Below are 26,491 nucleotides of genomic sequence, written 5' to 3'. Positions count from 1 at the left end.
GGGAGGTTACTGAGGAAGCTGCATGAGTTGGAAGATAACGAAGGGGGTGGAAGATAACAGGAGGGAATCCTGAAAGCTTTTTGTTTATGGAAGGGAAAAGAAGAGAAGGGACAGGGCGAAATCCCACGTAAAGCCATGGAAAGGCAAGAGGAGAGCGCGTGGTGTGAGCAGCCAGCCCTGCAGCTGGCCAGGCACCCGGACCCCCAGGCAGAGTCCACAGCCCAGCCTCCACTGGCCCCACGGCGAGCTGCCCTCACCATCCTGGCACCAGGAACACCAGGGACAGCCCCTGCTGGACCCACACCACCAGCCCTCTACAAACGCCACCAACCCCAGCCAAAGGGCGAACCCAACTCTGCCCCGGGCACCCCCGGCTCCCTCCTGCACTCGTGCCCAGTCCTGACCCCTGCTGAGAGGAGAGAGGAGCCCAAGCCTGCCTTGCCCAAACAAAATCACCCTCCCAGGCACGGAGCTGCTCCAAGGCTGGAAGACCCCACAGCAGTGATGATGCCCCAGGAGCGACAGGGACACGAAGGCCCAGGGTGCCTGAGGCCAGACACAAGACAGGACACAGTGCTGCCAAAAGAAAGGCATCGCCGTGCTCAGCTGCTGGGAATCCTGCTGCCGGCTGCAGGGGCAGCAGCAGGAGCAAGGATTTTCTGGCACTGAAGCACAGAAACTCCAGTCTGGACACGTACGGTGTCCCCACTCCTTCCTGGATTAAATTTGTGTTGTTTGCTGATACCACGGGCGATCCTACTGCAACACAAGTCTGGGCCCAGCAGCAGTGAACGTGTACAAATGTTAGAGGAAAAGGCAAGAGAAGTAAGCACTCCTGGTGGAAAGGAGGAATGAGAGGAGCTGCAGCACGAAGCGATGGGTCACCTGGAGAGATGCCAGGCACCAAGGAGCAAAAATACTCCCATGGAAGGGGAGAACTCGGAGCCCGGAGAGATACAAAAAGCAAAGCAGGGAGCAGAGCTGGCCGAGCACACAGTTTCGCTGATTAAAGTGCATTCACCCACGGGAAACCATCTCAGACTCCCTGCTGGAGTAAGGCGATCCCTCTCCAGTCGCTGCTCACTGCCTTGAGATTACTTTGAACCCAATCCCACCAAAGCCTCTACTAATTGTACACCAAGCCCGGTCTCTGCTGCATTTCTCCATTTGCTGAAGTTTATTTGCAAAGAAATGGACTTGGCTGCTTCCAGACGAGCCGCATTGCTGTCACAGCACCACGTACATGCTGTGAAATTTCAAGCCTTTTTACTACAAAAAAAAGGCACAATACTTTCCTCCACAACTAATTTCAAGCCCTGTGGGCTCCGCAGCGCACACAGAGCCCTATTCTTCCTGCCGTTAAAGGGAAGCACAAAGCTCAGATAAGAAATTCGTCCTATCTGGCCCGGCTCTGGGCTGACAATAGGAATTCTGTTGGTAGAAGAGCCCACGCATGTAATACTTGGCAGAAAACTCAACTCCGATTTCGTTACGTAAACCTTTAATTTTTTATTTTGGTAAGAAGAGGAGGAAGAGAGGGCAGGCTCCTGGGGAGATGGTATGAATTTCGTGACCACCCACTTCCTGGAGGACACTCCTCATTTTTTGCATATGTGCATAAGCACAGGCCAGTCGTTTCACACACAAACCATTTCCTTTGCTGCACATCAGCCAATATGGTACATGCCAACTGCGGCAAGAACAACAGATGAAAGGCACAGACACAGCGCTAAGCAACTCGTTCAGCAATGCTCAAACTTGCATGTAAACAAGAGAAATTGGAGTTGGGTTCCCAAGGCCCTCGTCAGAGAGAAAATACAGGGATAGTCTCCCTGGGATTTGTGTGTGCTCTCCACTCTGGGCAGCTGCCATGTAATATGCTGCCATTAGATTTCTCAAAGCCCAGTGGAATAAGGGACCAGAGATAAATAGAACATTACAAACATCCATAACGATTTCAGGAACCTATAGAGCCTGGGAGCCTAACTGCACCGTTTGAGTGCAGAGCAGGAAATCGGCAAAGGATCAGGGCTAAGGAAATGTGCTTCTTGCAGCCCTGGGCCAGAAAGCCTCACTTGCCCTTAAGAGAGCTGATGACTGCAAAGCACTTCTCTCCACGAGGTTACCACAAATCATAAAACAAGTTTTTACAGAAGTTTTCCCCCAAAAGGATGCTAGAGTATTCACAAGCTTCCCCTGCTAAGCAAAACAAACGTGCAAGTGTCTTTTTTTCTGCTGCTGGAAAAGAGTCAGCTCAAGTGGAACGTGATAGCTCTTCAATGGCACCCACATCTCCTGCCGGATCCAGCTCCAGACTCGCCTGTGCAGCTCCAGGTTCCCCCAGAGGAGCTGCCTGCCTTGGTGGAGGGAGGAGGAAGCATTCCTTTCGGACAGGTGAACGTACAGCTGACAAACACTGATGAAAAACGCAGGACTGGGGCTTGTTCTCTACAGCAAGCCAGGAGAAAGACATTACAACAGTACACAACTGAAGACAACACAGGGACAGATTTCCACAGCCTGCTGTCAACTCTTTACCTCCTTGAAACTTTTCTAGTCCTTCAAAATTTTGTCTCGTTAAATTCCCTGTCAATGTTCTGTTTTAGGAATGTCCTTGTTAAAACTGAAACACCTGTAGGCCTTCCCTGGGGACTCTTGCTTCTCATTGGAAAAAATCCTCCCATGATCTCGGCATTAATTCAATCTAGAGTGACAGATGCTGCTGGAGAAATTACAACAGAACTCCTCGGCCCCCTACAATTAGAATTTCGACCTCCCCAGACATAAAAACGTAGTAAGGAATAGCAAGAACAGAACATAAAAGCTAAGGCTGGTTCCTTCCTGGTTACGTACTTATGGAACGCTTGCTTTAGAACCAAGGTGATGAACATCTCTATTGTGCTTTCCTGGAGGTCCTCAGGTTGGAAGCAGACACCTTCATTAACCAGCACAGCTCTAGAAATAAACTGCCAATTAATTGCTGCTTCACTGACAGCCAGGGAGTTCTGACACGTGAGACAGGTTCCACACACACACAGCCTTTTTGGACAGCTGATGCAGTTTTACTTTTGACAACTGAATGTTGCATTTGTAAAAAAAAGAAAAAAAAAATGAAAAAAATGAAAAAAGCAGATTTTTGGCTACTTGTACCAATGTAGATCAAGACTTGATCTCGAACTCCACAACAGTGTCTACTTAAGTACAGAAGTGTGTAGGACCAGAGACCCCAGCATCTGAAACAGCACTAGAACCCACAGCTAAATATGGCAGGCAATTAGCATTTACATATTTAAGCCTCGGGACGATCCATCACCGTGTGTCTCACCAACTAGCAGAACGGGCACGTTGCTCTCAGCCCGTCACACTACCTGCATGCCTCTGTCATGCCCGTCTAACTGCACTTTGAGTTTGTGGAGCTCCTCGATCTCCCGGTTGTGGCGCTCCGTTTTGTGCCGCACCAAGGAGCGGTAGAAGTGAATGGTGAAGACGACAAAAATCAGCCCCACGGGGACCATGATGATGGTGGAGACCAGCGCTGCCTGCCAGCCCGCGTGGCCGCTGGGCTTCTGGATGGTGGTGGTTTCGTTTTTCAGGATGGAGTCCACGGGCAGGAATTTTATCCAGCACAGAAGCACCACTTCAGCGAGGAAGAGGAGGATTCCCAGCACCGTGGAGAAGCCCCACGCCAGCTCGATGTAGGGATGCATGCGCTCGTGGGGGGATTCGCTGATGGAGTTCAGGTTGTGGATGTTGCTCACTGCCTCCACGTTGGGCAGAATGCAGGTGCTGATGAGCAGAGCGAAGAGATGGACAGCCACCAGCACCGTGGTGCAGGCACTGAAGGCGATCAGCAGCATCTGGGGGTACTTGTACTGCATCTCCAGCTGCACCTCCACCATGGCAACCTGGGGGGAAAAAGGAAGAGAAGGCTGCTCGTCAACAGCTGGTTTTCCTCTTTTCAAGGCCTTCATCCAGGAATGCATCTTTATTCAGAAGACCACATAAGGTCAAGTACACACTCGAGAGCTTTTTGGAGCAGCCTAAATGGGGCAGCCTGGTCCCGCTGACGATGCGCTTGCCCCGCCGCAAGGCTCACGCACGCATTTCCATGCTGCACTGTTCCAAAATAACAGCTCTCTCCTTGCACCACGAGCCATACGAGCTGCCTCAACCCGAGCACACGACAGAAGGAAACCATTAGACGAGAAGTGTGGCTCGGAGGCAGCTGACAGCCTGCTAGCCCGCCCGCCTGCCACACTTTCTTCTTCCGCTCACCGCTAGCGGTTGCGGCGCAGGAAGCTTCAGCTTCACGAGTGTGAAAAGCAAAAAGCAAGCAGCCCGCCTGGCCGGCCGCCAGCAAGGCTACACCACCTCCCAGGGGAAGCACGTGAGCTACTCTATAGTTTAAGTTACTCCACAGTAAAAATAGCTGCCTTCTATTCTCAGAACGCGGCGTTCGTTTTTATTGCGCACATGCCTGGATACGAGTCACTTACATCCCCAAATTTCTCCCTTGGGGTCTAATAACTTACTGATACGTTCAACAGAGGTGGACGGCTACAGGCGTGTTAACAGCTGGACTCTCATTTCAGGAAAGGCTCACAGCACACAAGTCTCTGAAGCTGTTTCAAAAGAACCTCAACTGCACCTTCCGTCGAGTGATGTTTAACAAACAACAAAGGCAGGAGAGTGGCGCCCCTCTGGCACCAGAGCTGCAGTCCTGCTATGGGTCCGTAGCTGGTTTAGCACAGGAATTTGTTAAGATCCTTCACCTGTCTATGAAGCAAGCCAGCATGTGTGTTGCTGCGTGGTGTCAGCCCCGACAGGGCTGCAGGAAGCTTTTGCCAAGGGAAGCTATGAGATAGTGGACAAGAATACCCAACGCTGCTCTCTGGTAACTCTCCAGCATCACTTAGTGACTTGCACAGATGCTCGTGCAGCCTGCAAAACCTCTGGTGACCCCAGGCAGCCTGCTGCTCCAGCACACCAGAGCTCACCCTGTGCATTAGGGGAAGGAGAAGCTGACTGAGGACACCAGCCCCAGCCCAGCACCTCTCAGAGCTGCTACGGGGAGGGAAAGTTGGCACAAGCAGCTGGATTCCAGGGTGGAGGTGGATTCTGCACAACAGACATCACCACTTCATCCACACTTTGTATGAGCAGCCATTTCAGGCTCTGTACGATGATCCGCACCATTCACTGCGGCATTACTTGTTAATTAGTGTTAATTTGATGTTATTAATGTTATTTAGGCACTACAATTAAAGTACACTCACACTCTCCCTGTTGGTAGCCCTGAGAAGGATTTAAGAGGGTGAAAGCAGCACTACACTGGCACGACTGCTGTCTTACCTGGGTTTATTCTGAGACCATCAGCAGCCTGAAGGAGGGGATCACAGTCAAGCCTGAACACATCTGTCAGCACCAAGAGATAACACGTGCCTGGGGTAGAAAACAGCTTCTACACATCTGGGTTTTACACCTACGCCAGCTGTATGTGGTATTAGAGACACCAAAAATATAGTGACAGCTCTTGGATATTCCCAGCCACTTGTTCTGGTGATGCATGTGGGCATGGTCTTTAATTTTTTAAAGACTCCTGTCTGCAGATCTTGTCAAATAGCGGGGAAAATAACGCACAACTGGCTTCACCATCTACTGCAAGCAAGGTCTGTCTGAATACAACGCACACGCTGCCTTGCACGTGTTCCCTTTGCAGTTCCCTGGGTATTTATTGGGACCAGACTTACCTTCTTACAATTCTCTGGTACAGCGCTGTGCTCGTCAGTCACCCGCGTCAGCCAGGGAAAGCTGCAGGTATTTTGTGCATGATTGGGTGCTGTAATACCCGGAGACACAGCATTCAGCGAGCTGAATGGGAACCGTACCTGCGTGTTCAATTTATAGCTTTATATTAAAGCTGAAAGCCCGGCTGATGTCGACATATCAATTCCTAGTTGTTATCCTTCGCGTGAGCAGCACTTTTCAGCTAATTGGATGTTTCCTCCCAGACTAACCTATTCCCTAGGGCTAGCTTCAGCTGTGCAACGCGATGAATTTTTAACACTGACGGATGGCTCAGTAAGAGGTATTTCACAGGAAAACATCAACAATCCAGAGGGCAGCAAGGCAGAAAAACAGATCATTTAACCCGAAGGAGCACGGGGAAGGTGAGCGAGCTTTATCACCTTACCCCACTCAGGCTGTCACATCATCGTCTGACCGGGATAGGAGAAGGAGGACAAGCTGACATAACCCATTTAAAAATCATTAAGTATGCTGCTTCGCCCGTAAAACTATTAATATGTCGTGTTTGATACAATTACAGCCCCTTTTATGCTAACCTCTTCCCGGCAGCCAAGGTATCGAGGGCTTGACTTTGCGAGGCACCGAGCACCGCGCTGAGCAGCCGCCTGTTTCAGCACAGCCTTAAAATTAAAGCCCGGGGGTGGCCCTGCTGAACTCCAAGCTAGCAGGTTTGCTACAGAAGCATGTGTTAGGAAGGTTTTTAAGTTAGGCAGAGGTTAAATTACAGGCAATTGTGTGTTTTTTTTCCTTCAAGATCACCGCGGCCCAGATTGGCCACAAAGAAGATGCTCATCTTGAGAAATCTGGTCCAGCAGAGATAATATCAGGGGAGAGGATGACAAACGGCTTCACACAACACACGTTACATTCACACAGATGGTTTGGCAGCCTGTAACAACAATCGCTTGGGTTGATCTGTTGGATTTCTTCCCCCCCCCTTTTCTAAATCCAATACACATCCTGGAGCAATCGGACAAGCATTGAGAGGACCGGCTAGCAGCGACAGCTCTTATTTCCACCAGGAAAACGATTAAGGAGATTTCCTAAGCTCCCTCTGAATCTCCTTCACCCGCAGCCTCCCCAGGATGATGACAGCAGCCACACGGCCCCCTCCAGGCAGACCTGGCACTGGGAGGCTCCCCCATCCTCCTGGCCTGCCCGTTCCCCTGCCAGAAATACCGCAGCGAGCATCGCCTAACGAGGACGGCTCGCACGATTCTGCAGCCTGTCCAGAAGGAGCTGGATCAAAGCCACCGCCTGTTGATTAAATACCCATCAGCTTGGAATAATTTCCAGCCAATATGGAACTGGCTGGACTCGCACACGCTGACAGGGAAGTAAATAAAGCAATAGCCAAGGCCCCTGTGACATTTGTTTACACAGTTAAGTGCACCCAGGGCTTCAAGGAAACTATTCCACTCTAAATAACTCTGCTGCTTCCATCATAGCCAAAGAGATGCTCTTATTAGAGTCTAAACATCCCCATAGTACATGCCTAGCAAATTACCAGCGGAGAAATAACGAGGCAGGGATAGATACGTCACCTTTCACTGGATGGCCCAATGCAGTCAGCTAGGGAAAGGCTTGCTAATAGAAGAGAATTCCTTCCAGAAAATGTTTTATTTTCTGAAATACACCAGTTTGGGATCTACTTACATTAAAGTGGCTGTCTCTAATTCACAATCCTTCTACCTACTTGGCTTTTAAGCTGCTAAGTGCCCTGCAGACAGCACTCCCGGGCACCAGCTCTGGCATGCCCACCGCGGCGCGAGACTCCTCTAAGAACTGATCCAGGAGCACCAAGTAAATGAGATAACCTTGGCAGGTAGCTAAGTGCCTCATCACCAGAAGTCAAACGGTTAACTGTGTGTGTTTGCTGGGCCCTTGCAGCAGCTCTGTGTTTTCAGACCCAGCCCAGCCCTGCGGAGCAGTGCTCCAGCCCCTGCGGGGTCCTGGTGACACCGGCATCCAGGCAGAGCCATCTGCTCACACGCGATGCATCGGGGCTCACAGTGCTACAAAACAGCAATTCAGTGCTCACGTTAAAGGGCATGGTCATGAACAACAACTGCACCACTCCAGGAACCTTGAGGCACGGGGGGCAAGCACACGAAATGCTTTTTAGAGTAAGAAAGCTTCAGTGGAAAGAGACCTACAGGAGAAGCCAGCTGTGTCAGGACGGGCAGGCTCCTCCTGCCCTTCAGCACAACATGCCTGGTGACACAGCAGCACGGGCTGCACAGGAAGCTTTGACGAGCATCACATACACACGGTGAGGAGAGAGGGACCGCAAAGCAACCGAGCTCCCCTGCCCTGCAGGCTGCTCCCCCTCGTCTCCCTGCTCACGCTCCTCCAGCTTCCCTTTGGGTGAGCAGCTTCGTCATCCGAGAGGGAACTCACCACTGCGATGCTCCGGGGGTGGAAAAGCAGGCGTGGGAGCAGCTTGAAGCAAACAAACAAACAAAGCCAGCTACCTGGAAGGTTCCCAAAGCCGGCCTGCCCCCCTGCAGCTCACACACCGCAGGCTGCGGCATCTTCACATCCCGCTCTCCCACGCGCTGCCCTCCGCGTGGGCGCGCTCAGCGCACAGACCTGAGCAGCGAGGCCGTTTCCTCAGCAGAAAGCCTCCTGAAACAGGCTGCAGCCCGCACTGCTGCGAAGGAAGAACCCGAGGGGAGGCAAAGGGGCTGCTGGCATCACAGCCCGACGGCGCTCTGCTAATCCCACGGCTCGGTTCCCAACACCAGACCGTCTCTGGGTTGTTTGCATGCTCCCTGACACGGTTTTGACCTATGCAAATAGCTTCCAGATAACAACCGAGTGCCACACAGAGCAAAGAAAGGACTGGGGATTATTCCCGATAGACAGTGCTGACAAAAATACACCGGGTTTGGCTCCCTGCAGGCTGCCCAGCCCTCTGACGCCGCGCCGGAGGCTGCGGGGCCTCTCACAACACGATCTCTCTGTTCACGCTATGCAAATTCCTCCCTGGCAGGCTGTGACCCAACCTCCACCTTATTTTAGGCACCGTGACCTGAAAAAAGCACATACAGAAAATAAGATAACGCGCAGGACTGCAACGGCCGAGGAGCTCCAGGAGCAGACCAGGTGCAACCTCACGTGAAAGCAGCCGACGGTGCCCAGCCTCGGGGCCAACAGAGAGCCCAGCAGCACCAGGGCAGCGCTCAGGATTGTCAGCAGGATGGGGACCAGGATTTTTAAAGGTCTGCTTTGGGAGTGCGTGGGTGGATCATTAGGCAGCTCATGTCTGCACGCTGCCTCGAGAGAGCCAGCCTCAAACTTTGCAGCAGCCAAACCGAAGCCCACAGGCAGATGCCTCCTCCTGCTCCTCAGAGAGCAGCAGCACGTCCTGCTTCTTGGCAGGGAGAAAGCACTGCTGATTAACAGGGGGGGGATTTTACAGAACCAGAACCTCCCCCATCCCGAAAGCGTGCCCGCAAAACAGATGTACCATTGCAAATCCAGAGAGCAGCGCAGAGGTTCTGCTGGAGGCTTTCAGCTTGGCTCGGCTCAGGTACAGCTTCCTCCACGACAGGGCCTGCACGGAGTGGTGGTTGGATGTCACCAGCTCCAGGTAGCTGCGGCGCACCCAGTCCCGATAATCCATGCCTTTGGTGCCAGGCTCAGAGCAGCAAGCGGGAGTGGAAGGGTCCACGGGAACGTTTAATTCAGAACTCATCATGGGAGAAGTGCTGAGGAGAAACAAGAGGCACGTTCAAAAGGAGGCAGAGGAGAAAGGACAAGCATCAGCCACTGGAAAAGTTGCTTAAACACGGCTATCCTCGGCCAGCAGACAAACCATGGAGCAAACGGTATCGCACTTATAACACACCACCCAGGAAAACAACCATCTGTGTGCTAAAAGTGACCGTGAGAACCAGGCAAGACTGCACAAGCAAGCTTGGGAACCGCTCCAGCAGGGGGTCAGGCAGGTTGCACAGCGCCCAACTTTTTATTTCAAAGCTGGCATCTCAACTCTCCCCTTTAGTTCCTCCTCACTAATTTGTTCTCCATAACACTTTGGAAAGAGGTTCCCCATCTTACCATTTCATTGTAATCTGACGGTTTGATTTCCCACTGCATCACCCATCACCTCCAAGTGAATCTTGGAGAACCAAGGTAACTCCAGCTGTCCAGGGACTCACTTTTTGCTTTTCCTTCGGAAATCAGGTTTTCCCATTAAACCACTGCTCGGTTCACACGGGCACAAGACAGGAAATAGGCCCAGGCCTGAATGCTGTGGGTGGTTAACAAATGATTCTCCCAAGCTCCTGCAGTGGAAAGTTCAATTTCCTAAACTATCCGCACTCCCCTTATCATCCACATCTGGCCGACAATCCTATTCCCTTTCTTCCCCTGGCAGCTCTTAGCACATGGAGAGGAAAAGACAATTCCAGGAAGAAAACCGGGCTGCCTTCCAAGTGCTCTGAGTGTCTTCAGATCCCAGAGATTACACTGCGATAGGGGAAGGGCCAGCAGTGCTGCTCGGGGGGCCAACGCCACCGCTGCTGGCAGGAACAAGCGCTAGGTCCCAGCAATCCCCTCCTCACCCCACCACATACCCCTGCTGCTGCCTGGCTCGCTATCTCCGCATCATCTGCGGATACAAAACAGACTTTATGTTTTGAGCAAGGACTTCCCAGCTCCAACAAACATCTGGAATGAGCTAACTCAGTCGTCTGAAGAACGGAAACCCCGATCCTCTGATTAATCCTCACACCCTGGGGTCTGCCGTGACCACGGTGGCAGAGAGCAAGACCGAGTCACGGCACGCGAGACCCTGCTGGCTCTAAATACTTACAGCTCCTGGAAGGAGGAGGTGGGTGCCCAGAATCGCACACGGCGTGGCACTGATTAGCCCCAGCACCACACCTCTAGGTCACAAGCACCTTGCTGAGTGCCTGAGGGGAGCCCCCGCCCTGCCCGCATCCCCCCTGCTCCACCCAGCTCTCGGCAAACGAGGGCCATATGGAGACAGCTAATGAATCAGTGTTTGCTGCGAGATTTGAGGAAGCAGCACAGATAAGAGGGCACCAACAGCCCACAGCTCCGAATGGCACGACTGGAAAGGAACAAAGCTGTCCCAGGCACCGTAACCAAGATCAGGCTGCAGCAGCACACAGAGCAGTGCAAGACGTAGGATTGCCCGTCCCCCTGGAGAGTTTTAGTTCTGTGAACCTTCAGATTTCAGCTCCTCAGACACCATAAGGATGGCAGCAAGAGCACGAGACTGCTCTTTTCAACAAGGTCTGAATTACAGCCCTGCAGTAGTCCTGAATGGCTCTTGAAAAGCTCAGGAGCAAAGAGCTTTCAAATGATAGCAAAGAAAAAAAGCAAAGGAACTCACAGAACACACAAACAGAGAGAAAACCTCCCTGCCTGGCCCCTTTCCAGAAAGGACAAGAATCACCTACTTATGGCAGAAAACCCCCTCTCCCCCGGCCCCCTGGGACGAGCAGAAACATCCTGCGAGCAGCAAAAGTATGAAGCCGTTTCCTGTGATGACATCCTGTGTGAATTCTGCAACGTATAGTGTGGGGAGAGGTTGTTGGCTTTGCCTCTAGCTGGGACGCAGACGGCCTCTACCCTGATGCTGATTTTCCACAAAATGCACAGGAATTTGGTACGCTGGAAACTCCAACCCGGGACAAATTCCATTAAAAAGAAAAAAAATAAAAAATCCAGAGGTTACAGAGGGAGAGCGCGAGCACCCAATCGCATCCGCGCCTTCCCTTAGAAAAACAAACTGGAAATACCAACGAGGCTGAATTTTGACTCCGGAGCGGCTCGAGAGCTGCTCCCAAATAAACAACCAACTGGGGAACAAAACCCCTCAGCGCCAGCACAGCCCACGGGGGCAGCGCCGGGGCTGCACTCACCTTGCTGCCCGCGGGCATGGAGGGGCCGGGAGGCGAGACCCAAGGAGAGCAGCTCCAGGCACAGCTCCAGGCACAGCTCCAGCACCTCCACACAGCTCCAGCACCTCTGTGGGGTTTTGTTCTGGGGGCACTGCCCAGCCTGTTGGCTGCACGGGGGGAGAGCTGTCAGGAAATGAGCTCCTGCCTCGGTTAGCTGCATGGGGGGAGAGTTATCGGGGATATATCACACTTCTGCCTCGGTCAGCTCGACGGGGGGAGAGTTATCGGGGATATAGCATGCTCCTGCCTCAGTTAACTGGACAGGGGGAGGATTATCGGGGAAATATCGTGCTCCTACCTCTGTTAGGTGGACAGGGGGAGAGTTATCAGGGAAATATCACACTCCTGCCTCAGTTAGCTAGATGAGGGGAGGGTTATCGCGGATATACCATGCTCCTGCCCCAGTTAACCGGACAGGGGGAGAGTTATGGGGGAAATATCGTGCTGCTGCCCCGGTTACCTGCACGGGAGGCGAGTTTTTGGGGCAATATCGCGCTCCTGCCTGGGTCAGCTGCAGTAGGGGGCGAGCTATCGGGCTCCCGCCCCAGTTACCCGCCCGGGGGGGCAGTTACCGGGCCAGCACCGTGCCCCTGCCTCAGCGGGGGCAGCGCTATCACGGCAACACCTCGCGCCCGCGGCACCCCCACCCCCAGGCCGGCACCGCCCGGGGCTGCGGAGCCCCCCCGGGACCCGGCACCCCCCCGGGACCCCCCCGGTACCCCCCGGTCAGAATTGGGGCCTCCCAGCCCCGCCCCCCCCCCCCAGCTCACCGCGGAGCCCCGGGAGCGGAGCCGCCGCCGCCGCCGCCGCGCTGCCAAGGCAACGCCGGCCTCTGCCACGTGACCCGCAGGAAACGGGGAGGGGGCGGGAGCGGCGCCCCGCCCCGCGGCACGTGACCCGCGCCTGATTGGGCGAGGAGGTGGGGTGGGGGGCGGGGCCGGCGGGAGGCCACGCCTAACTCGCGGGGAGCCACGCCCATCACGCTGGGACCACGCCCTCTTTGCTATAACCACGCCCCATTTGCTGTGACCACGCCCACTTTGATGCAACCACGCCCCCTCTGGTGGAAGCCCCGCTCCCGGTCCCTCTCCGGCCCCGCGCTGCCCGCAGCGGCCCCGCCGGGAGCAGCCCCGGGCCCTGCGGGTCCCTGCCCGGGCCGTCCCCCCCCGGGCTCCCCGGTGCTGCCTGCAGAGGCTGAGGGAAAAGGCGAAGAGAAACAGTTCCTAAAAGCTTACTGGAGAGGGAAGCACTCCGGCTCCTGAGCGTGCCTCTCTCCTTTCCCACCAGGAGCATCTCTGCTCGGTTGCAGCGCCAGCGCTGCGGTCTCTCAGGGGTTGGTGCTCGTACGAAGGCACGCAGAAATGGAACGGCAGCAAATCCAGCCCCTGGAGACGCCTCTCCTTGCTCTGACGGAGAGGGACTCCTCTAGAAAAGAATCCAGAGCGAGAGCTTGGCTTAAGCAGGTCACGCTCCTGGGCTGTTTAAAACCCTCACATTATTGCTGCTTTTTCAGTGCTACATTTGGAATAGGAAGCAATTGTAAAATTGTTCCTCCTTTTATTACACTTCCTTGTTTCTGCTCCACGGACAGCGCTCTCCCCGTTCTGAGGTCACGCAGCATTCACACGTTGGCTTAACGAAGCAGCATCCTTCGAGCCTCTCAGTCGGCTGTGTTTGTGTATTCTGGGACACGACACCAACAACCACGACGTGGCACGGCAGTTTCAGAATTCACAGCGACACGCACCACGTACAGATCCTGCTGCTAAATTCAGCCACGGCAGCAGAGAAGACCGTAAGGCAGCTACCACCTTCAGCAACACATTCTTTGCTTTTTAGGGATTTCACACACAAACTAAGCGCTCCTCGTAAACGTAGTGGATGAATAATTCAGCACGGGTACCGTGACATCCTGAGGAGCTGGGGTAAGGCCATACAACCTGAATTCATTTCGTTTACCAAGGCCAGCTCAAGTCCATCTTCTTCCCAGCTGAGAGAAGCGTGTCCTCGTGCAGCACATCTGCTCCTTTTCATGCAAAACAGCCCTTATTTGTTCAGCTCAAAAGCCTGACAAGCTCAGATGCAGAACAGTCTTTGTTTATTTGCGAGACTCTCACTTCCTCTCCGTCCACAAAAGCCAAGAAACATCACAATGTTTTTACGGCTCGTCCTACGACACAGATGTATCAACAGGGCTCACCTACCCAAAGGGGGATTCAAGTGAAACGGTTCTTGTAACTCATTTCTCTCCACAGAGCAACTGACAACTGCAGAACATCCATTCTGTACCTTAAGCACCAGAGAATGAAATATTCACAGCTTACTCTGAAGCACGCGCCTCTACAGAGATTTCACACACATTTCCATGCAGAGCTCCAACCCTGGGTGCTGGTGGGGAAATACATCTTGAATCTCAGAAGTTATGCAGCTCTGAAGTCCCCGGGGAGGTACGAGGGACCCAAACACAAACGTCACTTGCACTTGATCACATCTGCTTCCTCACTGCCAGTAACACCACCGAGAAGCCAATTCATAAAGCCAGCTCAGACAAAACGTCTGAGTTCTGGCAGCACTGTTCAAAAGACTAAATCCAGCAAGAGATTCTCCCTTTTCATTGTTTTTGCTTTAAATTATTTGGCATTAACTAGAGCTTGAGAAGTAGCACCGCATTCTGGGTGCCGAGGTCCTGGGATGAGCACATCTGAAAGATGGCAGACCCTTCTAGCTCAAGATACACCAAAAAGACAACAACCTAAATTACAAATAAAACCACCACTGCATACGCTTTTCATTTAGGCATCAACAAGTAAATATGTATGTGAATTTTGTGATTCTTATCAGGGAAACCAAAGCTCAAAGCAGAGGGCTCAAGCAGAGGGAAAGCCAGGCGTCACTACATGAAGTTTAGCACAAGCACAGCGATTCCATTCCAAGCCTTTCTGCCACAGGATTTGGAAGCTTTACACACAATCTTTTGGAAAACTTTGATTTGTTCCAAGCAAAAAGCATATGAAATGTGGCTAATCTCTTGCTGTATTTTCACATGTGTCACGTAACTAGGTCTTTCTGTCCCTTCCTGCAACACTGCAAGCAACTCTTCATTTTACTGAAATCCTCTTCAAATAAAAGAAGACAGAACAATCTGACACATCCCTTTTATTAATTTAAAAAACACGGAAGAAAAGTAATAGGGAAATTTTAGCAATAAAAAAGGGATCCTGCTTAAAAATCTATACAACTTGTCTAGCAACATAAACTGATTTCTTTGGGTTAGAGATGACCCCATACAAACCCCCAAATTCAGAACACTCACAGTGCAAGACAGTCTGGCTACAGACCACTTTTCTATTTCAGGTTAAATTCTGCCCTTAGATTCAGGTATTCAATTGCTACCAGCTTTGACAAGCTTTTGATTATGTAGCCCTCACAGTAATATTTTCCTTAAATAGTAATGGAGATGTTTTAGCTTTCAGAAAAACACTCTGGGCCATGTCAGAACGAACTCCAGGGTCACAGAGACTTACAGCTGACTCTTTAGAGCAAACAGAGCAGACTGCACAGCAGTTATACAAGCAATTAAGGAAAAAATCTCTTATTTGGCATTTCTCTATCAATATCTCTTGGGCCTGTGACGTGAAGGTCATTCACCGTTAAGCAGATAGAACGTACGCCAATGGGTTCCGCTTGGCTGCGATGAAAGGCTTCATGCTCCTGGATGTAAAGCAATGAACAGTGTTTCCAGCTCTCCCTGAGAGGCCTCATCCTCTTCCCATCACAAAACTTGGCTCTTCGGCATCATCTTCCTTCTCTTCCTCCTCCTTGCTATCCTCTTCATCATCCTCGCTGCTGACTCGCTCTTGAGATTGATCAGATTCTAAAGACAGAAACCGGATGAATCAATAACGTATTCCCGTGTGTCTTCCTTGTTAAATATTTCACAATAAAATAGTCTCAGGTGCTCAGCAAACAGCTATTAGATCACACTAATTAGTATGAATGGGTAACATGTCCCGTGTGCCTTCCACATTACAGATCTCACAACAAAGTAGTCCCAGACACTAAGGAAACGCGTTAGGCTTTAGTAATTCTGCTGAGTGATGTAGAGCCCTAAATATCAAATTTTCCCTCAGAGAAACATTCCCTCGCCTGCACCACTCAGGCTGCATTACCACTGTGCCAAGGCATCATTAAACAACTCCACCTCCTATTGAACGTTATTTCAATCAGAGGTAGTCAACTGCAGAAGCGATAGGTTATCTCCTTCCCAATCTCACCTCTGCATGTCGGCATGAACTTTCAAGTATCACAGAGTACGCTCAAAGAATGCAAACACCGGGAAGCTGCCTGCCAGGCTCTGCATATTTCAATGCCTGTCCAATTTTACAGAAACTCCATAGGGTGCCAAGACCTTTTACGGGCTGTTCAGTTTATTAACAAACACAGGAACCCTTTAAGGTAGGTGCCAGATTAACTAGGGTCATAGAAAACTCACGATGCCTGCTAAATGGCCAGAAGAGGAAACAGCTACTAGAAATTAAATAATGGGTATGGAAATGGCATGAAGTGGGACCTAGATCTAGCAGCCTTCCTTCTGCTCCACGTAGCTCTTGCACTGTATCTCAGACCAAGTCACACTCAGCTCAGGCTCTGACCAGTTACACTTCGCATTTAGGATTAGCTGTCTGATGCCACCACGTGGTGAAGTTAGATATTGGCATTTTAGATTAAGTGACTATCAAATTCACTGCCAAACTTTATTCTAAAGATTTTTACTCAGTAAAGATGAAAGATGGCAACTCACAAGTTCTATCTATTCATTCATTAAAAAAAAAAAGAAAAGAAAAGACAAAAGAAATGCTTGCCTAACCAGGCCCAACAAAAACAGTTCCATTACTTTGTAAAGAACTCTCAGACCTCAACCCAAGGCAAACCAAACTAGAAAAAGACAAGTCTGTTCTCAGTAGCCTAAAGATAGCTGTAAGTGCTTCCTAGCTCCACCAATTTATGTATTTAATATTTTTTAAATAAAGAAACAAAAACTGCAAAAAGCTAAGGACTGTTCTAAAGACAGGAGTTTGAATCCTGGCTTCCAGATGACTTGTTTGTGCCGAACAAAAACATTCCAGCCCAACAACTTGCACACTGCAGTCCCAGAACACAGTGCCAGTCCCTGCCCAGCTCTCCTCTCTCTCAGCCATGCTCTGAAGATGGACAATTCTGTTCTGCTAAGCCTCACACTTAAATTCTCCTCGCAGTCACAGTTCATGACCAAGTAGCTTTTAAAAACAAAACAAAAAGCTCTCTGCTACACTCACTTGCTGTCACGAGTATAATTTACCTGCTGATTAATTTACCCTCCCATGTTTACATGGAAGGCTGGCAATGGTTCAGCTGAAATAGATCCAACTTTGAAAAGCAAAGCAGAAAGAAGGCAGAACTGTCAGACAAGTTAATGTTCGAGCAGAATTTATTGGGAGCTGTGTTAACTCCAAGACTTACTGCAGAGGCAGTGTGCTAATCCATAAAGCACAACTATTTGAAAAAGTGAGATATAATATACTCACTGAAAGGAAGCAATAAGTGTTCAAAAATTTGAACAAACATTTATACTGGCAGTGCTGAATGCTCACTTCCAAGACTACAGGAGAACAGCAGCAGTCTGATTTTTCATGTTTATTTCTATGTGAAATGAAATAGTTGTGTACAACAGATGACACCACGGTGTCTCAGTTTCTTGCAAACAAAATCATAACTTAGTTTCTTGCCGTTGAAGTTGTGCATTTTCCCTCATTTTCCCATATGCATTTAAAAATATTTCAGAAGAACAGCCCTTAACAATACCGCCTTTTTTTAGTGCATGTTCTAAATTCGCAGCTTGTGAGAATAGCTGGGGTAAAACACCCACTATCAATGAAATCAGACTCCAGCATTCGTTGTCCAAAATATTCCCTAATAAGGGGAAAATATTCATAAATAGAGATGTCATTTGTAATATTAAATCTCAACCTAGAGGGTTTTCAAAGAGTACTTTTGAAATATTAACAAAAATATCAAGCTTGAGATTCAGTCTTCCCACCCACCTTTCAAGAATACTTTGGACAGGGGGTGGAAAAAACCCTTCAATTAGGGAACAGAACTGAGTCTTGAGAAAAGAAAACCAACTCCTACTGACCTTTTTCCTGTTTCTTTTGTTCAAGTTTATTCTTCTTAGCTTGCAGTTTCTTCTCTTTCAACTTCTGGCTGAAAAGCAATGAAAAAAAGACTCATGAAAATTTAATATTGTAAAGCTTCTGCACATTGTAATCATATACTGATTAAGGACTTATTACAGACATCTTGGAAAAAGACTTCAGAGGAGAAGTTCAATTCAACTTTGGCCTCAAGTAAAAATTCAGTCAGAGCGAAGTTAGATCAACAGAAATATTTCTGTTGGTTTTAGTTCTGTGGAAATTTTTTTTTCAAGTCTATTCCCTGATACCACTACAGCCAAAACTATATGATACACGAGAACATCCAAGAACACAAGAAAGAAGAAAGAAACGAAGATGCCCCCACATTTTAGCTACCTAACCTAATAAAAACACAGAAAATGGTATCAAAACCCCAGTCTACTATAATTCAACAATGAAAAAAAAGACAGTAATACATGCTTTAACTGAAACAAACAAACAAACATATTCTACATATTCTTTGATCTTCATCTTTGGCTATCCTTAATCATTACACTGGGCCCTAGAAGTAACATGGGGGTTAAGAGGGGATTTCAGTTCTGTTTGCTTAGCCAAGGTAACCAGGCAGTCTAATGGAAGACACTGGGCAGAGCAATTTGGGATTCATGTTCCTCTCACAACGCAGTAAGTGGGTTCTCTAGAAAGAGCCAGGTACCGTCCGTACCTGTGAACTCGGGACAGAAGAGAAAGGGTGGAGAGATAAAGTTAGAGGGCTCTTAAAGGGCATAGTTGCTTGATACCTACATCATTAGACTACTCTGCAGAAGAAGGGAGAAAGGAGGCGTTTAAGTGTTCAGGCAGCATTTGCTGTTTGAACAGTTGTTCTCCTTCTCAGCCAGGGAAAAGGCAGCAGGCCAGATCTGACTTGCTGGCCATCTGTTGGACCACACCACGGCTAAAGGAAAATGGCACCAATGTTGGTGTTGTGAACATTTGTGTTAATATGCCAGTGAGTCTCTTTGCACAGGCCTTTCAGCAGCAACTCTCAGCTACACAATTCAAAATGCAAAATGCTCAAAGAGACAAAAGAGAAGCTGCTCAGGGTCAGACCCTCTGAAAGAGGCAAGCCGTGACATCCTGCAATTTCTGAAAGGTGTGATGGCACAGACTGTGGAATTTAAATTTTTACATCACCACATTAACAATTCTCAGACCATTTACTGAGAGCACCAATCTTGTAACTGTTTTACTTTGTCTAAAACTTAAGAAAAGGAAGGATTCCATATTTCTTATTTTTTCCCCCTCTAACTTAGTAGACTTAACCTACCAGATTTACCTCTGAGGTAGGTAGAAGCAGCTACTGATTTTAACAACACTGCACTCATAAACAGCCATTCCCATATTCACTGACTGAACTGGGCTAGTCACACAGTGTACAGAGGACAGCATCATGCCCCATCACGCTCTGCTACTCCAAACTCACATACACACCCATTAAGCAGCACCCATTTTTGCACTTAAGCTGCTCGATGTCAGCTGTTACAGACATTTATTTAAGCCAGACATACATACAGACCTTTTCTGACATCGCTAAAACAAATACGCAGTACGGCGTGTTGCAGTCAACACAAGTGTCAGCAAAAGCTGCTCAGCCAGTCAAAGTTACCCTGCTAGCTGTGGCACTGAAAATAAACCATGCCAGCAAAGCCTGTCAAGTTTACAACTGCCTTTAGAAACCCAACAATGACATCTACAAAATTAATTTCCACAGCCAGAGTTTTTGTCTGACAGATGTAGAAATAGAGTGAGAGGATTTATCCGAAGTACGTAGCTACAGATGAGGTACAGGGCATGAGGTTTTCCATGTCAAGCCTCCTGGGAACAATCTGCCCTTACCGCTTCCTTCTGCGTTTTGCTGTTTGTTCTTCTGCAATCATCTTATTCCTCTCCAGTTTCTTCTGGAATTCCTCATCTAGTCTTTGCTGTAATTGATCACATGTTATACTTCGGTCACAACCTAAATTAAAATACTTCTTTTCAAAATCATGTCCTTTTAGGGAGAAGTCTTTTCGCAAAATACAGAAGGGAGCTTTGCCAGCTTTTATCTGGCTTTCTCTTTATACGAAAGCCGTAATCCTAGGACTTCTGTACAGACAGCATTTTTAACCTGCAGCCTGAGCCAACCAATGAAGGCTTCAGAGGGAGGAATCCTCACCAAAACAGATAAGCAACACTGGGCTTTTGCCCTAAAGAACGTGCCAAAAAAAAACAAGAGGATAATTTGAGACAAACATTAACATATGAATCAAAGGACTCCTCTTGGCCAACAGAGTATAATCTCTTTGGAGGAATCGATCCTCTACCTGACCAAGACTTAAAAGAAAGCCTGATTCTGTGCACACGTACTTGCTTTGATGCTGTCTGTGCAAGACAGTGAAATTAGGGATTTGCTTTTATTTTTAGAAACATTTCTAACAGTTTTTAAAACATTTACAATCCAACATGAGGACACAAACATTCATATGCTGTTTTACTGTGTGCTAGGACCCCCACTGAATAGAGGGAAGATGGAGCAAGTCTGACACAAAACACCACATGTTTCAGTGCTGACAAAAACACCACATATCACGTATTCCTGCACTGTTTTGCACTGATGGTGGTTTAGAATTTAATTGTTTGCACATGATTTTACAAGAAAAAAAAACGCAGCGAACACCAAATAGTCATGGGAAAAATATAAAGAGCGTCCTACTGACCTTCTCAGCCATGGCATCCATGAAATCTTGCCTCTGGTACTCTCGGCGACGAAGATGCCGGTACACATGAAACTCCCCGCTGCCAGCTCCAGCACTGGAACCTACGATAAAAATGGGTCAATCTGCTAGAAGATAAAATATACCAGAAATATACCAGATGTTCACATATGGCTTTGGCTAGATGTTGAGGGGCAGAACATATAAAAGGGCACTGTAAGATGAAAATCTACCCACACAGTGTGTCTCTATTTTATATAAGATCCAATCACTCACAATCAAAAGCCAAACTGAGCTGCAAAACCATACACTCATGGTTCACTGCAGTTTCTGTTGATCAAGGCAAATAGCAAAACATCCTATCTTCCCCACAGAGAATCCAGTCTTAGCTAGACACCAAGGCAGTAAAAGAACTAGAGATCAAACGTGCACACCGTGGTCTTCTAGACAGAGGTGAACTGAAACATCCTACTAACGCTGCTTCTGCTTTTCAGCATCTCATACCAAAAACACGAAGGTCAACAGAAAGGTGATAAACCCCATCATGTTACAGTTTCCCATACAAGACAGATACCACTGACAAATTTTATCCATTTCTTCATGAACAAAATCCCCGTAGCTCTCTCTTCTTGGCATTAATCTGCATGTTAAAAGTCTCACAGGAGCTTTCAACATTGCACTCCCATCTCTCTCTGTCTCCCGAGCTATTTCTCAATGCAAAGCACACAAAAACATGCTCAAAAGAAGTCACCTAGTAACTCAAACGTGGCAGCTGGGGCTGCAATAGGGGCGCTCCTGATACCAACAGAATCCCAGCATGTCGAGTGCTCCCAGAAAAACAAAACAGTCCAACTGAAGCACACAGAAAAGCTATTTGGAAAAGCCATGAGAGAATTACAGTAAGTACAACAGTTTATTCTAAGGTGTATAAAACCTTTAGTCCTACATCAATTATTCTGAAATAAGAACAAGTCAGACTCTGGAAAGAATCAATAATAAGGACAAAAGTTCCAAAGAAAGACATAACTTCCATATGCAGATAGAGTTTACACCACAAATACCAAATCTAATCCCTCCAGATAAAAGCAAAATGTACACAGAATACTTATGCTGGGTTCCTTGCACAGCTGTCCGCTGACCACACACAATCACATCCACTGCACACGTCTGTTTCTCACTGCCTGAGATTCAGACTCAAAGCAATCAAACGAGGGGCTTCATACTTAGAAGTTTTCAGAGCACTCTCACATCTGTGGGAAAGGCAGACTTACGTACGCTTTGTCATCAATACAGCAACAGATTATTTCTTCACACACAGCCCGTGTGCTGGAGTGCCACAGGTGTTGTTCACTTCGTGTTCTGACAACCAGCAGTAAAGCAAAACCCACAAACCAAACTTGAAAAAGCAACTCGAAAAGCACATTTTATACCTCTTTTCTCTTGCAAAACGAGCAACAACAATCACCTCTGGGCTTTTCAGTTAAACAGTTCCTAAGCTTAACGTGGACGATCCTACAGCTATCTGAAGAATAGCATCTTTACCCATCACATCTCTAACAAACTCCGGGGGAGGTCGCGGCGCCCATTCGTTCAGTTTCTCAGGAATCGGCACGGTCTTCTCCTGCAAGAACAAACCAAGCAGTCATCAGTATCCTCTAGGAGCAAAGTCTGCAATTTTAGGACGCTGTTGAGGGTGGTACATGCACAACAGCCTCTTCCACCAGCTGACAGAGCCCAGAAGGAGCACATTTGTGGAAATCTTTATGCACAGGGAGGAGGCAGAAAATGGGAATTGTAAGGTACCCTCTGTTTCCCTCAAATTCAGGCCTGCGGGTCAACAAACCTGCAGAATGGGAGGATTTAGGAGTGTCTGCGCTTCTTTTTAGCACGGAAAATAGAGGAAAAAAAGGCAGCACCTCCAGGCTGGTGGGAACTGAATACAGCACCAGGAGCCTGGGGAGAGCTGACGGGCGCTCCTGCACCTTCCCTGCCACATCTACAGGGGACGGAGAAGCCAGGGGGCAAGGTCAGTGGGAGAACCACCTCCGTGCTGCCCCCTCAGCCAGCCCCCAGGCAGGGAGGGCGAGACCCCGTCCCCAACACCTCACCTCAGCATCGGGACCCCCCGCTACGGGCAGCGGGGGCGCCCACAAAAAAAACGGCGGTGAGCGAGCCCCCTTCACCCCTCCCGGACAAACAAGGGGGTCCCCTCACCGGGTTCCTCATCAGCCTCTCAAGGCGGAGGCGCTGCTCCTCGGCGGCGCTGCGGGGGATGACGAGCGGCTGCGGCTCCTTGCGGGGCCTGGGCGGCCGCGGGGCCGAGGGCGCCGCCATTTTGCCGTCCCGCCGCGCCCCGCCCGCCTCCGGCCGTCACCGAGCGCGACCGCGCCGGGGCTGCGGCGCCGCCATGGCGGGCGCGGCCGGGAAGATGGCGGCGGGGCTCAGCCCTGCCCCCGTCCCTTCAGCCGTGTTTGTGGTCCTCAGCCCCCTCTCCGTGGGGCTTTGGAAAAGGCGAGGGAAGGGCTACGGCTTTCCCGAGCCGTTCCTCAGCCATTCAGCAGCCCGTTGTTAGCTGCTGGGGAGGAAAAACGTGTTACATGAGGGACCCCCCCACACACACACAAACGCCTCAGGGGCTCCTGGGCACGGGGAGGGCTGTGAGGAGGAGGCAGGCGGCGGCTCCCAGCCCAGGTGCAGCCTTTTTGGGGCTTTCCTGAGCCACTGCTGTGTTTCCCAGTGCCCACCTCTAAGCTAGCTTCCCCCAAAGCGGTGTTTACAGGGGCTTGTATCCCCTCTGCTGCCCCCAGCACTTTCCAGGCTGCAGCTGTGCCGAGTTGAGGCTGACCCTACAAAGCTGACCCCATGGGACGTGTTAGCATCCCCCAAATCTGTCGTGCCAAGCTCTGAGCTCAGCCCCCAACAGCAGAGCCTGGAGCAGGGAATTCAGACTATTTCACGCAGGCACCCTGGCCCCAGCCAAATCCCAGCCCCGTGACAGTGTAAGCGATACAGGACTTCCTGGTGCCTCCCTGGAGGGCTGCCGGCACCATCTGCTCGTGTCACTTTGGTAATTAACAGGCCTCGCCCGCTGGCAGCCATGAGCAGCAGCGTGATTCCCCATGGCACGGACCCACGGGGTGGTGGGGAGGGCAGGTATCGGGGAGGGATGCTGCGCTGTCTGCGTTTATATTAACATCTGGGCTTTGTAGGATTAATGCCTTGTCCAGATGAGGGCTTGTACACCCAGAGCCACGCTTGCCCGATGGGGCTGGAGGAAGAGGAGCCAGAGCTGGCTGTGATACAAGCTTCCTCTGCAAGCCAAATTGCTTGTCGAGCTGCTATGGCCATACAGAAATGGCATGGCATGTGCTCGGGCTGTGCGTGCGTCAGAGAATTAGCTAGTAAAGGTCAGCTGCAGTGGAACAGGAGCAGAAGGCTTTGTGTAGTTTATGGAGATAAGCCGGAGCAGCGAGGCTGGGCTCTGCGCTTCAGACAGCTTCGTGCTGTGCATGTGGAGAGGGGGACAGAAAAAGGAACACAAAGTTGGGAATGGCCCTGTCTGAGATTTATGGGTCATTTGTATTGACCTGAATTTATTAAGCCCCCATGCTCTTTCCTCTTCCATGAAGAAAATTGGAGCTGCTCCTCAGGTTCAGTCCTCTCTCTGTTTACAAAAGACTTTTCAACCTCTGCTGAGGTTGCTATGGAAATCACTCTAGTTTATGTCTCGTGTTTGTCTTACCAACCTGATTTGTAAAAGAATGGTGTGAATTTAGGGTTGGCTAAGTTCCCGGCTGGCGTGCTGGCCCTGTAAGACATCCCTGCAGTCACTGCCCTGGCTGGATGCAGACAGCTTCCCCCATGCTGTCTCCCAGCTTGCGATCTCCTGTTCCCAAAGCTGTCCCAGCACAGGGCCTTCTTGGCATGCCAGGATAGAAACCAAGTATCACCAGCCCATGCTCAGCCTCCATCAGGACACAGCAGTTCTATCTGCAGAGGCTGGGGCCAGTACATGCCTCCATCCCTTCTCAGTCACTGCAGAGTATGTTTTAGCAGCAGATCTGCTGCCAATCCATTGAATTTCCTCTGGAGAGCCCTGAACACAACACAGGCCAGTTTCACCCAGTAGCCCATAAGGTGTCACCCTGCTTCTTCCTCCTTGCTGCCACAGCCACCTCTCCCAAACCACAGCTTCTGGACGCGGGGGTGTGAGCAATGAGCTGTCAGGCCACAGCGCTGTCGTGCCAGTCCCTGCTGGAGAGCGGCAGAGCTGTGATGATGACCACGGACATTGCTACAGCCCGAGGGCTGCAGGGAGCAGCTGGGCAGCTCAGTCCTCTTGCCCAAGGTGTGTCTCCTGCTGGCAGCAACTCACGGCCCTGGGGAATGACAAGCAGCTGCCTGTCATCCGACAGAGCCCACGCAAACAGCGTGGGGAGAGAGAGACCTGGGAGCATCTCCCTGTCAAACTACGTGCCTAGGGAATTAGCGCAGAGCCTTGACGTCTTCTGCACCTGTTACTTTACTCAGGTCAAAAGCAAAACGGGAAGTGTTTCATCACATCGTTAAAAAATAGCCCACGGAATCAGTGCTGGGCTGGGATCTGGGCAGAGCAGGGGACTTGCATGTGAGCAGTTCAGTGCTAGCCAACCACCTGAACTCCCTGATCTGTATCAAAGAAGCTCCTTTGTGTTCCAGAGCAAAGGCATTCTGAGGCGTTCCCTTAACTAAAGGGATCCTTCTGGAAGCACACTAAGCCTTTGCGCAATAAAAAGCCCTGCACATCAAGCAGGCAGAAACCCCCACGGACAGTTTAAACACCCAAGAAACACACATGTGAGGGTGCGCTGCTGCAAGTCCCTCACATCTCTTGCCTTCTTCACAGTATCTGCTAGTGTACAGCATGCCACCAGCCAGCTCGGCCCATGCGCTGCGGCCACTTTCCCATTTCACTGCCAGTTCAACACAGAGGGCAACCCGGTGAAAGGAAAGAAAAGCACGTTTTCCCAGCAAAACTGATGCCGTAATTAGTCAATTTGCTAATATGCTGAGGTGTGAACAGCTTATGGTGAGGCAGGAGGAGCAGCTGTCCTGCAGGCACAGCCCTCGCTGCCTGCCTCGCGGGCAAGGCAGGAGAAGGGCTGTCATCTCCCCAGCTGGCCGGGTCCTGATGGATGAGCCACCCAGGGCTGGTTAACAGGCTCTGGAGAATCTGGGGAGGGAATGTTTTTTTTTGTGAATGGGTCACGATGCAACGGTGACCTGATTACGGCACTGAGCAGCTCCCTCCACCCCCCAAAAGCCATGTGTTCGCTGCGTCTGTCACGCTGCTGAGCTGTGACAGCACAGTCTGGGACAACGTGCCGGTTTTCCCAGGGGATCCTTGGCAGAAGAGAGCACGCTACGAAGACGTACAATGGCAGATCATGAGGCACTGCCTCCCGGGAGAGACGGTGGCAAAGAAGGGGGGAAAAAAACATGCTATGGGGACCTCGGCTGCTAGGAGATGCTAGCGCTGGCTCTGGAGAGGGAGGCACATCTTCGCTCCCCTGGGCTCCCGCTTCACTTTTATCTGTTCTGCTCCAGGGCTGGAGGCGGTTCGGCTTACACCAGTGACAAACCAGACAAAGAAAACGACAGACTGGGAGGAGAGGAAACCCGGCCCTGCACAGCCTGGACACATCCTCCACCTCCCTCTGCTCAGCCGTGATAAAAAATCTCCCCCTCCTCCGTCCTCACTGTGCTAGACCGGCTCCGTCGGGCAGTCTGAGCCCAGCCACAAGCGCCTCAAGACAGCAACAAGGTCTACACACATGCGACA

General features: G+C 50.3%; 2 protein-coding genes across 2 annotated transcripts; both read right to left on the bottom strand.

Moving 5' to 3' along the window:
• Nucleotides 1-1,484: 1,484 nt before the first annotated feature.
• Nucleotides 1,485-12,577, bottom strand: ORAI2 (ORAI calcium release-activated calcium modulator 2). The gene is made up of 4 exons (XM_084493030.1): nt 12,518-12,577; nt 11,709-11,901; nt 9,281-9,521; nt 1,485-3,905 (listed from the first exon to the last, which is right to left on the bottom strand). Exons 3-4 carry the CDS (start codon nt 9,509-9,511, stop codon nt 3,360-3,362), a joined length of 777 nt encoding a protein of 258 aa, XP_084349156.1. The 5' UTR covers nt 9,512-9,521; nt 11,709-11,901; nt 12,518-12,577; the 3' UTR covers nt 1,485-3,359.
• A 2,311-nt stretch (nt 12,578-14,888) lies between these two features.
• PRKRIP1 (PRKR interacting protein 1) lies at nt 14,889-23,035 on the bottom strand. The gene is made up of 6 exons (XM_084493032.1): nt 22,885-23,035; nt 22,213-22,291; nt 20,674-20,774; nt 19,814-19,899; nt 17,920-17,987; nt 14,889-15,621 (listed from the first exon to the last, which is right to left on the bottom strand). The coding sequence occupies exons 1-6, from the start codon at nt 23,002-23,004 to the stop codon at nt 15,506-15,508; spliced, it is 570 nt and encodes a 189-aa protein (XP_084349158.1). The 5' UTR covers nt 23,005-23,035; the 3' UTR covers nt 14,889-15,505.
• Between the last annotated feature and the right edge of the window lie 3,456 nt (nt 23,036-26,491).

The sequence above is a fragment of the Aythya ferina genome, assembly GCF_964211825.1.
Source record: "Aythya ferina genome assembly, chromosome: 19".
NCBI lineage: Eukaryota > Metazoa > Chordata > Aves > Anseriformes > Anatidae > Aythya > Aythya ferina.
This window is presented reverse-complemented; position numbering and strand designations above follow the sequence as displayed.